This window comes from Pleurodeles waltl, chromosome 11 (assembly GCF_031143425.1).
Source record: "Pleurodeles waltl isolate 20211129_DDA chromosome 11, aPleWal1.hap1.20221129, whole genome shotgun sequence".
Taxonomy (NCBI): Eukaryota; Metazoa; Chordata; class Amphibia; order Caudata; family Salamandridae; genus Pleurodeles; species Pleurodeles waltl.
This window is the reverse complement of record NC_090450.1, coordinates 614,550,427-614,565,729: the sequence shown is the minus strand read 5'-3', so window position 1 is coordinate 614,565,729 and position 15,303 is coordinate 614,550,427. Positions and strand designations below refer to the sequence as shown.

The 15,303-nt window shown below is 42.8% G+C and overlaps 1 protein-coding gene across 1 annotated transcript in view; it reads right to left on the bottom strand.

The window, feature by feature from the left end:
- Positions 1-15,303, bottom strand: part of GOLGA7 (golgin A7) — a 191,915-nt gene that overhangs the window by 147,021 nt on the left and 29,591 nt on the right. The window contains exon 2 of the mRNA XM_069214119.1: positions 1,892-2,017. Within this exon, the coding sequence (XP_069070220.1) occupies positions 1,892-1,999 (108 nt within the window). The 5' untranslated portion in view covers positions 2,000-2,017. The remainder of the gene's footprint in view (positions 1-1,891; positions 2,018-15,303) is intronic.

Below are 15,303 nucleotides of genomic sequence, written 5' to 3'. Positions count from 1 at the left end.
TATTATCACCTAAGAACTGCAAATCTCTGAATTAAATTTCATCTTCCTAGGATAAAGTATAATTGTTATGGAAGTTCACAGACAGCCATTTAGTCTTGGATTGGCTGCATTTCTTTCAACCCCATGTACATCACATCAACCAATTTCACAGTGCCCACTACAGACACCAATGGATGGTTGTTTTCCGCCCATGCCATACTGGGTAAAGTGTAAACAGAGCTAAAAAAAAAAACACTCGACCACTCGCATTGGCAAGTCTTATTTGATCAGGTCGAGCTATTTTTAATACTTATGGCGAGTTGACACTGAACAGGTGTTCTGTTCAGTTGAAAAGTGGAGGGGCAATAAAAGATGCCTTTAAACCTTGTTCTTTTGTCACATTTCCGCTGTGTCACAGACAGACATCAAAGTCAGGTTTTTTTACAATTAATTTTCCTTCTGACTGCAGAGTTCCAGGACTTTGTAAGGTGAACAGTGTGACCTGCTGCTTAGAATGTAAAATGAAAGGATACAGGGTGTCACATTTCCTACCACACTCCATTTAAATGACTAAGTCAACTGTGCAAACATTTCAAAATGTATTTCAGTAGTTGTGAAAGCCCTTTTTTAATATTTGTGTGATGAAAATATACTTTCATAGTATGAAAACAAATCAGAATACTTTACATGTTGATGTGAAAAGGATATGTTTTCTGAAACCCAATTTTCACAGATTGATAATACACGATATAGTTTTATCAGTAAAGCTGCAAGTTAGTGAGAGGCTTTTGGAGATTTCTTGATAAGTTACTGTGTGTAGATGACAATATGTTACCACATCATGGTTTAGTAATATATTTATTAATATTGCGTGTTTAAACAAACTGAGAAACACTCCTGCCCTGATGGCAATGTTGTTAGTAAATGTAAAGAGGTCTAGGTTATATGGGCTAGACCTCATGGGTATGTGGGCTAGATTCTTGTGATGCATGCAGCAAACTTTAGTCTAATTAATCAAACATTAGTTTATGGAGGTTTCTGTTCTATACATTTTGTCTAATCACATCTGAACCTCCCTATAAGTTAAACAACAGTGGTACAACAACAGTTGTACAACAACACTTGTGTGTTTGGGCTTTTTCTTCCTATAGAAGGTGTCTTTCACTCTACTAACTGGGTGAAACGTGACCTTAACAATTAGGAATGTTTCTCAATAACAGACTTTTTCTCCATTCTTAACCACGTCAAAGAGAAGATGAGGAAAACGACAAAAACAATGCCTCATGCTGGCTATCCCCTTCCCTCTCACACTTTTTTTAGCACACAAACATCGACAAGCACTGGTATCTGTAAGCTTTGAAAATTTATCACCGAAGCTGTACTGCAGTAGGTACCTGTTGAGCTTTATCAATACCTCAATAATAAATGACACACACACACAGCACGGTACACCGGTTTTGTGGTTTTAGGTTATAAAAATAACATTTCCTATTACCAAACTCATTGGTACTCAAATGATTAACTTCAGAATGATGAAAGTCTGTTGTACCATTGCTTAACTATGTGAGCCCACATCTTAGTTCGGAATTTTAAAGCATAAGAACTGTGTCAGACTGCTCAAATGCCAAACGTGAAATGCATTTGAGATTAATCAACATCTTTGGAACCAATCAGTCCTTGGCTGAATTCAAAATTTCAGATTAAAAACATTACTCAAAACTCATTTCGTATATTCAATGACGTTAAAACTGAGTGTTCCTTAGATCATATATGTACAGCACCAGCCTCTGCATGAGACCCATCACTGATTAAATCCTCTGATAAAGACATAAGGCTGAAGACTATTATGAAGAGTTTCTATTTCCTTTAACAAACATTGCAAAGATAGATGTGAAAAGCTGCTATTTCTTACCCTGTTCTCCAGCTCAGGAGGGAATTTCGTCTGGAACTGACACAGTGTACCATTTGTGTAGTCCCTCTGGATAAAGACTTTGCCAGCTACAGCTGCCTGCTGCCTCATCGCGGCCAGCCTTCAGGTCTTAAAAAACAAACAGAAAAAGAGTAGAAATAAAAAGTAAATTAAACAATAAAAATTAACAGTCAGCATATCTTTATCAGAGTGTATACCTACATCAGATGTAAGCCTAACTTTTGCAGTGGTTTGAATTTAGTTAAAAAATTTAACTTACTCTTATGTCCCTGTTCCCCCTTCTGAGCTTGTTGGGAATCCTGCCAAAAGCGGCTGCACCAGAAAGAGTCTCAATAACTGTCAATTCAGGGCTTCAAGCACCAGCACCATACATGCTTCTCTCATACATGTATGCACACCATCATCACTTGCCTTTTCTCCATTTTATGTTGTGAATTAGATAAACTTTCTCGCACTCAGTAAATTCCAAACACAGGGACCAGCTCCCAACACCTCTTGATCTCGCAGTTTTTTAAATGCGTACTCCATTTTCCCTCCATCTGTTTCCTTCAGCTTGGGTGCCCATACCTCAATGCTTTGGCGTTCAAGCTTTGTACATTGAGTCACTGGAATTTTGCAGGTCAGAGCTCTGTGCACTATTAGAACTAGGTCCAGCTGGACACATCTGTCCTGCCTTCAAAATAAGGATGCAGTACACCCACCAGTCCTACAGATGGCACTGGTATCATCATCAGAAGTAAGAGTCACGGGGTGAGTACAGGATTTAGGGAGCCAGATGTGATACAGAGTGCTCTTCTGCCAGTGAAACAGAGCCAGAGAAGTCCCTCTAAGGCTATGGAGGCCTGCACAAGGGATGCAAGTGGCCACAAGGAAGGTGAAAATATCTAGATGTAAGACCATTCTTACAACTCTCCCAGACAACTTATTTCAGCCGGACCTATAAGTCAGAATTCAGTAAAAGAGCTTGAAATGCCCTGAAGAAAAGGAACCTTTAAACTCTGTCTCCAAAGACAGTGTTGAATGAAAACCAGCTACTTGTCTCAGAGTAGATGTCCCCAAACCTCCACTGCATCACAGGGGACCTTTGGTGCAATGCTGGATCCCTGTAGTACAACCCGTCCCAGGAACCAGAGCAACAGACCCACTCTCCCGTTCACTTCAGAGACAGCGGAGGTGCAACAGTGTGTCCAGCTCAGCTTCATTTGTGGAGGCTCTCTGTTGCTGTGTCAGCCTAACACTGCAGAGGCCTGTTACCACCCTCAAAGTGGCCTCTATGAAGATTATAAAGCTCTGACTGGGAGGTTGGCATGCAACCAGAGGCACTCCTCACCAAAAATTGAGTGATCTGCCAATCTCCTTACTGGTCTAGATCTTCGAGAGAGAGGAGCTTGCAAGCTACAGTCTCCCTGGGGCAAGCTGCAGTAGTCTCATGGATCTCTTGCAGTAAAATCAATTGTGTCAATAGTACTCAATTTCATTAGACTATGCTCCGACACTCCCACCTGCTGCTTCTTACAGGGAACACAACAGAATACACATCTAATGTACTGTTCCATCATTCAGGAGACATCGAAATTCTGCCTGCTGCCCTTATATCGGAGTGCAGTTTGTGCCTCATGCTGTACCCACCCAAAAACTACTTACTGGATGCACAGAGTTTAAAATTAAGAACGAAAGGGTCTTCTTGAAATCATACAGTGGCAGTGGAGCTGTTGTCAACCTTGCTGTATAACCAACTAATTGCATTGTAACTCCTGAAGTTGAAGACAAGCCTTAGGCACCAGTATTCCATCCTAACTAGCAGTCCATCCAGGACTGCTAGTTATGGTCCAGCGGCCAGTCTCAATGCTGACTGCTCTACCTTGGCCTCCAGTGATGGGTGATACCCCTTGGATTCATCGCCTACTCCTTCTAAGGAGCTCCCTTTTCGTGAGCCAGATGTCGACTGCAGAACAGTAACCAAGAGACCTGTACATTCAACCAGGATGACAGGCTCCCAACCAGGCAATATAATGCTTGCAAGGATCTGAATGATCTTGAGCACTGAGGCCCAAACTGTAGCCTGAATAGCAATTCAAGCCACCTGTGTTTAAGTTGGATCAGAGAGATGTTATAGAAGCCTTTGTCTCAGCTTGCAGTTTGAAGGACCTTGTACAACAAGTACCGAGCTCCTAGGATCTCTCACTCTGCGAAGCAACTACCCGTGCTATAATGACCAACCAGAGACAGGTGCGCTCATTGTAACCTTGGTAATGCAGAGCAAAAACTGTGAGAATCCTGGGATTTCACAAGAACCACAATCGCCTGCCTGGCCATGTGCTGAAAATCATAGCTCAAGTTCTCATATATCAAGACTGAGGCACAGGTAAAGCTCACCAGCCCCTTCATAAAAGTGAAGAATTTGTTTGATCCCAGGATGGATAAGGACATCGAGCTATACGTGACAGGCATGGTCACAACCAAACAGCGTAGTCCTATCCAAGCGATTACATCACCAAAGTCTCTTCCCCCCTTTTCAGCTGGCAAAATATTTCCAGTATTTCAAGGCTAGGGGACTATTTTTCTCAAACTCCTCACTGAAGCCTCCTGTTCCTCAGGAAACAATCAGTCATAGATGTACATCAGCAGGAAGAAACAAGTCTGCTCCCATGGCCTACTTCCTCCAACATTCATCATCTCAGGGGATCCATTCTGCTTTAAATAGGGGTGCTCCTCTCCTCTACTAGCACAGGGCCCACACAGGTACCAAAGGATGTGTCCTTTCAATGATCAACAGCTGCTATTCTTTACAGCTCCCACCACCAACCCATCCAGATCATCTCTGTCCCAGTTAATATCCTAGGACCATCTGCAGGAGGTCAATAAACTTGTCCTTCAATGAATTAGTGAGGCAATCCCACTCTCAGAAAAGGGGACAGGCATATTATCCCCAGCATTTCCATGCATGAAAAAGAGAGGAAGGTTCCACTCCAAGATAGAGCTCAATGATATAAAACTCATGGTTTGTCTCTTAGGTGCTGACTTTAGCTCAAGGTGTAGCAGCTGGTCAAAACGATGGCTTGTTATACTCAATTTGAAGACAGAGCATTTAGCTCCATGAACCTGACCTGGGCAGACACAGAAGTACCTCTTTTGCAATGGGACAACAAATCTTTCACTATAGGATAATGCCATTCGGTCTCAATGACAAACGTGTCTTTACTAAGATGTTTGATCCAGAAGCATATTATCCCCAGCATTTCCATGCATGAAAAAGAGAGGAAGGTTCCACTCCAAGATAGAGCTCAATGATAGAAACCTCACTGTTTGTCTCTTAGGGGCTGGCTTTAGCTCAAGGTGTAGCAGCTGGTCAACACGATGGCTTGTTATACTCAATTTGAAGACAGAGCATTTAGCTCCATGAACCTGACCTGGGCAGACACAGAAGTACCTCTTGTGCAATGGGACAACAAATCTTTCACTATAGGATAATGCCATTCGGTCTCAATGACAAATGTGTTTTTACTAAGATGTTTGACCCAGAAGCAAACCTTTCTGTGACAGAAGGTCCACTGCTACACATACTTTGAAGATTCTCTCAACCAAAGGAGAGAGTGTAAACTGGATTAGCCCAGATACTTAGCACAAAATACAGTCTTGGCTTTTTGGTGACATACAGATAATCCTCCTCTGTACCTTTAGTTGTGGACTGTAGCTAGTAAAACTTCCCTGAGCCAGAAAGGGTAAAGAACATCAGTGAAATAGTGGACTACTTCTTAACCAACCATACTGTGAATGCCTACCAGTGCCACAGGCTTCTAGGGGTAGAAACATTTTGCATATGATTTTCCTCATACTACATTAGGGAAGGAGTTTGGTTCAATGAAAGCATACCAGTCTGAGCACTGAGAGCCACTGTTCTACCCCACGTGCCATCACACATGAGGGGGAGGTAGCAGAAGAGTAGTCTGGCAAAGGCTTCTGAATCAGGTGTATCAGAAGAATGGCACACCTGCGAATGCAGTACAGCTGGTTTTTAAAAGATTCCAAGCCTTGATCCTAGCTGGACATGGAGGCAGGAGGTGTGGCCAAGTCTCACAAGGCACCAAAAAGTGAGGGGAAAGGAAAAATAAAAAAACAAAGTGGGCTGCCAGAGTTCCATAAGTGCACTTCAAATAAAACTAAAACAAAAGGACCACCTAAAATAAATCTAGCAAGAAAGGTGGGTAATATTTCTGGAGTCAAAGGAACAACTTCGACTCTCCTATGAGAAAGCTTATTTATTATTTAAATATATAAATGGGGGCTGCAAGCCATAACTGAACGTAATGCATTATTTGGTATGTGCTCTTCATATATGAAATTTAATTTAGAATCCCCCTTCATGGTGTGTTGATGAGGAACAGGATTGCCATATAACTTGCTTGCTTGTGTAAGGATAATACCTTGAAAACTATTACATATTTATAATAGTTAGACACATTTATGCAATCAAATCAATTTGTTCTTCTGTTTGATCTTGCTGTAATTAACAGAACAGGAAACAATATTCAATTTACTGAAGTCAAAAGACGTAATGTACTGTATTTAATATATGTTGTGATTTGTGAAATCTGAAGTAAACTACACTGATGATAATTTAGCAAAACATACCCAAACAATCCGCTGCAGTGACTAGACTGGAGCTTCATATACACTTACTAATGAGCTTCCAAGATAACATATTGCCTCGAGAAACAAATATAAATTTACAGCATACATACAATATTTCTCACTTATGAACCAATCAATTGTGTCAGCATTTATAGAGAAATGGAAATTAATTATTTTACATAAGATATTCTTTCTTTGCAATTTTTGACAATCTTTTTAAATCCTTTTCTTGACCCCATGCTGTACATTGTGTTCTAATCTTGGACACACCCAGCTTTACATCTTCCCCATCGCTCTCCACCAGTCTACTCTTCGTAATGTAAAGTACTGATACCTTTCACAGGCATGGTTGTCACTGCCCTACCTTACTTCTTCTGCTCCCATTTTCCTACTCAGTCAATCAAACAAATTAAGTTACCTGCTAATTATGAACTATCTTGTATTCAATACATCCTTTTACTGCAGCAGAACAATTATGAAAATTAGCTGTGTGAGAGTTAAAACCACAACATTTGGTCTTGTCAAAACTGTATAAAATAGTTTCCTTATCTTGATCTGTCATCAAACTGTTCACCTCATGCATTCCTGCATAATAAAACTTCACCATAAATTTGTTTGGGGTTAGCTATCCCTTCAGCTGATTGTATGGCTATTTCAACAATCCTGATGAAGCCAATAGTCATTTTAAAACATGAAGCCTAATCTCTAAAAGCCAGCCCTTGTATTTTCCCATTATAGCAGAGAACACTAATCTGATATCTGATGTACAAGTCAATGGCTCCATCAATTCACATTGAGATGTCAACTCTCTCATGGCCCCTAGATGACTCAATGGGTTAACTGGGAAGTTAGTATCTAGTGTACAATTTGTGCCTTTCCATTACTATATGTGTGTTGACTTTGAAACCAAGTTTTAATCAATCAGCTGCTTCCAATAAGTCACAGTAATCATCACTTGAGGGCCCCTGGGAGGTGTGCATCTTGAAAGAGGTTTGAAGACATTTTGTGCCTCTCTACCAAATGAATTAAAAAGTAATACTATTTTCTTTCTACTTCAAAAACTTTGCCGTTAAGAGCAATTAAATAAATCAAACCTTATTTTCAATTTCATTCTTGTTTCTCTGGAGTTTCCAGAAACAGCGGTGGGCTTCAGCTGTCCAATATAAACGTATGTAAGATGATGGTAGGGATTGGAATACTGGGGAAATTGCATAATGGTAATTGTAGGAAAGTACCATCTTGCCTGGCATGTTACCCCCATTTTTCACTGTATATGTGTTGTTTTAGTTGTATGAGTCACTGGGACCCTGACAGCCAGGGCCCCAGTGCTCATAAGTGTGCCTGAATGTGTTACCTGTGTTATGACTAACTGTCTCACTGAGGCTCTGCTAATCAGAACCTCAGGGGTTATGCTCTCTCATTTCTTTCAAATTGTCACTAACAGGCTAGTGACCAATTTTACCAATTTACATGGGCTTACTGGAACACCCTTATAATTCCCTAGTATATGGTACTGAGGTACCCAGGGTATTGGGGTTCCAGGAGATCCCTATGGGCTGCAGCATTTCTTTTGCCACCCATAGGGAGCTCTGACAAATCTTACACAGGCCTGCCACTGCAGCCTGAGTGAAATAACGTCCACGTTATTTCACAGCCATTTTACACTGCACTTAAGTAACTTATAAGTCACCTATATGTCTAACATTTACCTGGTAAAGGTTGGGTGCTAAGTTACTTAGTGTGTGGGCACCCTGGCACTAGCCAAGGTGCCCCCACATTGTTCAGGGCCAATTCCCCGGACTTTGTGAGTGCGGGGACACCATTACACGCGTGCACTACATATAGGTCACTACCTATATGTAGCTTCACAATGGTAACTCCAAATATGGCCATGTAACATGTCTATGATCATGGAATTGCCCCTCTATGCCATCCTGGCATAGTTGGCACAATCCCATGATCCCAGTGGTCTGTAGCACAGACCCTGGTACTGCCAAACTGCCTTTCCCGGGGTTTCACTGCAGCTGCTGCTGCTGCCAGCCCCTCAGACAGGCTTCTGCCCTCCTGGGGTCCAGCCAGGCCTGGCCCAGGATGGCAGAACAAAGGACTTCCTCTGAGAGAGGGTGTTCCACCCTCTCCCTTTGGAAAATGGTGTGAAGGCAGGGGAGGAGTAGCCTCCCCCAGCCTCTGGAAATGCTTTCATGGGCACACATGGTGCCCATTTCTGCATAAGCCAGTCTACACCGGTTCAGGGACCCCTTAGCCCTGCTCTGGCGCGAAACTGGACAAAGGAAAGGGGAGTGACCACTCCCCTGACCTGTACCTCCCCTGGGAGGTGCCCAGAGCTCCTCCAGTGTGCTCCAGACCTCTGACATCTTGGAAACAGAGGTGCTGCTGGCACACTGGACTGCTCTGAGTGGCCAGTGCCAGCAGGTGACGTCAGAGACTCCTCCCGATAGGCTCCTTCAGGTGTTGCTAGCCTATCTTCTCTCCTAAGTAGCCAAACCCTCTTTTCTGGCTATTTAGGGTCTCTGCTTTGGGGATTTCCTTAGATAACGAATGCAAGAACTCATCCGAGTTCCTCTGCATCTCTCTTCACCTTCTGCCAAGGAATCGACTGCTGACCGCGCTGGAAGCCTGCAAAACTGCAACAAAGTAGCAAAGACGACTACTGCAACTCTGTAACGCTGATCCTGCCGCCTTCTCGACTGCTTTCCTGGTGGTGCATGCTGTGGGGGTAGTCTGCCTCCTCTCTGCACTAGAAGCTCCGAAGAAATCTCCCGTGGGTCGACGGAATCGTCCCCCTGCAACCGCAGGCACCAAAGAACTGCATCACCGGTACCCTGGGTCTCCTCTCAGCACGACGAGCGAGGTCCCTTGAATCCAGCAACTCTGTCCAAGTGACTCCCACAGTCCAGTGACTCTTCAGTCCAAGTTTGGTGGAGGGAAGTCCTTGCCTCCCCACACCAGACTGCATTGCTGGGAACCGCGACTTTTGCAGCTACTCCGGCCTCCGTGCACTTCCGGCGGAAATCCTTTGTGCACAGTCCAGCCTGGGTCCACGGCATTCTAACCTGCATTGCACGACCTCCTAAGTTGTTCTCCGGCGACGTGGGACTCCTTTGTGCGACTTCGGGTGAGCACCGTTTCACGCATCTTCGTAGTGCCTGTTTCTGGCACTTCTGCGGGTGCTACCTGTTGCTGAGAGGGCTCCTTGTCTTGCTCGACGCCCCCTCTGTCCCCAGACGCAATTGGCGACATCCTGGTCCCTCCTGGGCAACAGCAGCATCCAAAAACCCTAACCGCACGATTTGCAGCTAGCAAGGCTTGTTGGCGGTCTTTCTTCAGGAAAACACTTCTGCACGACTCTCCACGGCGTGGGGGATCCGTCCTCCAAAGGGGAAGTTCCTAGCCCTTGTCGTTCCTGCAGAATCTCCAGCTTCTACTGTCCAGTAGCAGCTTCTTTGCACCCACAGCTGGCATTTCCTGGGCATCTGCCCATCTCCGACTTGCTTGTGACTTTTGGACTTGGTCCCCTTGTTCCACAGGTACCCTCGACTGGAAATCCATCGTTGTTGCATTGCTGGTTTGTGTCTTTCCTGCAGAATTCCCCTATCACGACTTCTATGTCCTTTGGGGAACTTTAGTGCACTTTGCACTCACTTTTCAGGGTCTTGGGGTGGGCTATTTTTCTAACCCTTACTATTTTCTAATAGTCCCAGCGACCCTCTACAAGGTCACATAGGTTTGGGGTCCATTCGTGGTTCGCATTCCACTTTTGGAGTATATGGTTTGTGTTGCCCCTATCCCTATGTGTCCCCATTGCATCCTATTGTAACTATACATTGTTTGCACTGTTTTCTAATACTATTACTGCATATTTTGGTATTGTGTACATATATCTTGTGTATATTTGCTATCCTCATACTGAGGGTACTCACTGAGATACTTTTGGCATATTGTCATAAAAATAAAGTACCTTTATTTTTAGTATATCTGTGTATTGTGTTTTCTTATGATATTGTGCATATGACACTAGTGGTACTGTAAAAGCTTCACTCGTCTCCTAGTTCAGCCTAAGCTGCTCTGCTAAGCTACCATTATCTATCAGCCTATGCTGCTAGACACCCTACACACTAATAATGGATAACTGGGCCTGGTGCAAGGTGTAAGTACCCCTTGGAACTCACTACAAGCCAGTCCAGCCTCCTACAGTAATCAAGGTTAAGATAAATATGAGTGAGTAGTAACACTCACTGCAGATCTATAGTGAAAGCTATTTTTGGCATTTATAATGCAGATCAGGAACATAGCAAACAAGCACTTGCAATGCAATAGGTCTCGCGTTAGCGAGAGTTAGAGCTGTTGGCATTGTAAATGATAATGACATTCTCGCATTTGGGACCTTATAAATATTTTGCCATGCAGCACATTAAACCTTTAGCAGAAATAAACTGTATTTGTGCATTTCTTTATACAATTGCCATTAGACTGTAATGGTCAGAACAGCCCCTACAGAGCACCACAGCAAAAATAGCATTTGAAGGAAACATGGTCATATAAACATATATTCAGCCCCTAGAGGGCATAATCACATAAAGTGATAAAGAATATTGCAGTGTAATCATATAATCAGCCCTTGAGGGCATAGTGTAATACACATTTTCAGGCCTAGCAGGCCTTTTAAACATCATTTAACTGTGGAGTCAGTGACACAAGGGTGCAGTGCCGCAGGTCATTACTAGATGTCCCTGTAGAGTCAACAGCAGAATGTGCAGTACCACTGGTCAAATGGCAGAAGGTACAATACCACTGGTCATGGCTTGATGTCCCTGCAGAGTTAACAGCAGACAGTGCACTACTACTGGATATGGATAAATGTCCCTGTAGAGTTGACCCCAGAAGGTGCAGTACTACTGGCAGAGACTAGATGTCCCTGTTAAGCCAGGTGAATTAGGAGTGCCTTGGAACAATAATCATTCTTCAGCCCAGACAGAACAAAGCACGGGCCAAGCAAGACTATATATATACTATTACAAACAAGGCTCTTATAACACAAACTACTCTGAGCTGTAAAAACAAATGTTTTAGCTATAAGAAACCTTAAATGCGCATTGAATGGTGAAAGGTTATTATATTAGGGTTCCCTCTAACCTAGAGTGACCCACAAGATGGCTTAAACAGGAAAAGTGCATCCTTCTGAATGTTTTGGGGGTGGCCCATTGCCCTAGGACCATCACAGGCTGCGTTATGGGCACAAACGTGTTGTAAAACGAATGCCTACAAAGCATTAGGGGTTCAGTTTCCGTGAATACATTAAACCTTTATCAGAAGTGAATATATTAAACCTTTATCAGAAAGTGTTCGTCCATTAGCTGAAGGTGCCATACCACTGGTGAGGATAGATGTCCCTGTGGAGCCAACTAAATCAGAACTATATTGGAGCAATTAGCCTTTCTGGAGCATGTAACACAGTACACATTTGCAAAGCAAGCAGGGCTATCATAACACTTTTATAAACAATGCCCTTGTAACACTAACTCCTCTCAGCTGTAAAAACAACAGTTTTAACTAAGAGAGAACTTAAATATACATTAAATGGTGGAAGAGGTTATTATTTTTGCTTCCCCCGCACCTGGTGTGACCCACAAGATGGCCTAAACAGAAACAACACATCTTCTGAATGTTTTGGGGGTGGTCCTATTGCCCTAGGACTACCACAGGCTGAGTTATGGGCACAAATGTATTGTAAAATGAATGCCTGCAAAGCATTATGGGGTGAGTTTCCCCGAGTGCAGTGAATATTGTAGAATCGGCTCTCTTGCTGTGCTGGGAGAGACGCTGTTTAGGATTCATTCCTTATTGCTTATGTAAACTAAAGACCATGTGATAGGCAAACGCGGAAAACAAACTGAGTGCGTGAACACAAGTGCTCGCTGACAAACATGAGAGGCAGAAAATAAACAAACAACAACAGAAAAACATTTGAAGCGTAAGTAAACTGTACTTGGCCAGTGCTCCTCGGGCGAGTACAGAAAGTGATGTATCAGCTGCTAAACCACTTAGGAGGCAGCATAACAAAAGAGACAAAGCCTTCAACCTATTGGAAGTGGCAGGCAGCAGCAGGCGGGACCAAATGACTATACCCTGAGAGAGCGTAGCTTATATAATCTATATTAACATGAAATGTTCATGAATTGAGGTGTGATGATGCCGCATAAAAACTATAATAATAGCAATTTTGCTTAGACGTGCGCTTGAATTGTGACCACGAAGAGTGGCCACCAATGTAACGCAAGCTAATAATGATGATCAAAATTATTATGTTATGTTCAAATAAGTTTATACTAACATTTGTGTTATTAAATCTGTATTGAAAACCTCATAGGCATTAAGTTAGCATGAGCTGCAGCTTAGCTGCCTGGCTCTCATATTAAATGCATTTTTCTATTTTTCAGTGCGCTGACTCACAAGGGACATGACCTGGTTTATTCTTTTTTTTCGACTTGGAAGATGAATGTAACCATGTTAGATCCTTTCTCACCATCTTCCCTCGTCCACAGACTAAAATGTTAAAATTGAATTGAAACAGTGTAGATTAATGTAATGTACAAGGTCATTCAAACCGGTGAAGACAATGGAACTGCTGACCAAAAGATGTGCAAAGACTTACAGAAAGATGAACTCATACCGGACGTGCCACCTCGTAAGACGTCAATTACGAAGACCAATCAAAAACTTGTGAAACAATATGGGGTGAAGATTAGGATTACCTAATGTTTAATTTGATAGGTTAAAGATGGTGGGGTATAACGAGCGACAAATAGAATTTTGGGGGCATGTACATTGAAAAAGGGAAAAAGGCATGTACTGACGGCGATTTGACTGATGTCCTGAAGACGAAGACTAAACCTGTGCGCTGACCTAATCCTTGGAGGGTAATTATGACAATGCATTTGTGATTTGCCTGTTTGCTTTTCCTTTCTAGGTACCAATTGCTTGCTTTTGACAGAGACCTTAGTTAGATGTTTTCCAAATTAGTGTTCTAAATTGTTTTGCATGAAGCCCAACACGCGAATGCTAATCAGTGGTTAGGACAGGTGTTCATCAAACTGATGCAAATAGACAAACGACCGAAACTATGCTTTGTTGAAACTGACGTGTTATTGACACTCTGCTAAAATTGATCTATGTTCACGTCATGTTATGTTCTGATGTTTGTGATTCTCGCCTACATGAAAGCTTATCAAAGTTGCCATATTGTGACTATGCTATTATGTTTCTTGGTGTTGAGATTAACGCATTTGCTATTAGATTGTGCCTAATAGGGAATAAAATTCATAAAATTCTACTAAACAAGGTGTGGTTATTCATGGCTGAAAGATCATGGTAATGTCTTTGAATTGATTAATGACTTTAACTAAAGTGAAATGTATTGTTGTAATAAATATTGATGACATTATTGATGTATTGATTGACATATTGATTAGCTATCTCGTCCTAAGGTGTCTCTCAACTGGGTCAAAAGATTCAGTGGCCTAAAACAAGCCCTGATGTGTAATAAAATATAAAGGGACGCGTTAACAGTTCTGGTAGCAGAGCGACGGTTTGGCCCTTTGGGGCCCTAGGATGGAAAATTATTGTTTAGACTGTTTTTCTGAGACAATGCAAATTGGAGGTATGATGTGTTTCTAAATTCACCATGACTTTCCCGGGATCTCGGAGCCTGTCTAAGTTAGTTGGGAATGTTCTCGGCGTCATATCATGTGTGGTATAGGGTTTGCGCTTGCGCAGCTTATGCATTTTTGCAGGTGATTTATGAAGTTTGTGTGTATTTAGGCCAGGTAAATGTTGTTTTAGTAGGAGTGGGCGTACTCCACAGTATGAGAGTAGAGAAGTAGGCGTACTTCATATGAGTGTGGCGCTTTGTGCTCAAAATTATCCACATGGTTGGTTGCTCATGTATGGACCCGTCGTGGTCTAAGACTCCGGAGTATATTGACAAGTGTAGGAGACACTTGGGTTTATGTTGTATTCTGTGCGGTTTAATAGATCAATCGGGCGTGGTTGACAAGTCGAGTTTGAGTCAAAATGTATGTGTGAAACCTTCGATGGAGATTTGGCAAGTTCTAAAGTGCACTAGAACGAACCATTGACAAGTCGAGAGTAGGATTTGCGGGTCAAATTCTGCTTGCGTATGGGGGAATTGAGAAGGAGAGAGAAGCGGCCGAGGCTTCAAGTGAAATATCTGTAAAGTTCTGAATCGGATGTGTTACCCTTCCTGTAGTAAACCGGCAGATTAGTGTTGTTGTTAAGGGTGCTCGCAGTAACATTTTGCATTAGTTTGGTGTGAATCCAGTGAGGGGCGGACGAGCCGCAAGACTTTGTCAGCTGCAGTGTGTGAGTGTGACGTCAGTGGTGTCGCGCCGAGATAGGTCAGTTATCGAGAGGGGTCGCGCACAAATTGGTTGCCGTCCGTGAGGGCCAATAGGTTGAGAAAGGTGGGTGAAGAGTGTCCTGGGAATTAAAGTCACTTTCTGATTAAATACAAACAAGAAGAAAAGACGCAGAGATGAATTTTGTCAAAGCTTTTAAGAGTGCTCTGAAAGGGGACGTATACATTATGGCAAGTGAAGGGGAGCCTCCCCCTCCTGAGCGTACTCCAGCTTACATAGTTATGGAGGAGAAAGGTGTTGCGCCTTGTTTATGGATGAAACAGTGGCGCAAATTGACAGAAAAGGAGGGATGTTTGGCATTCCCAG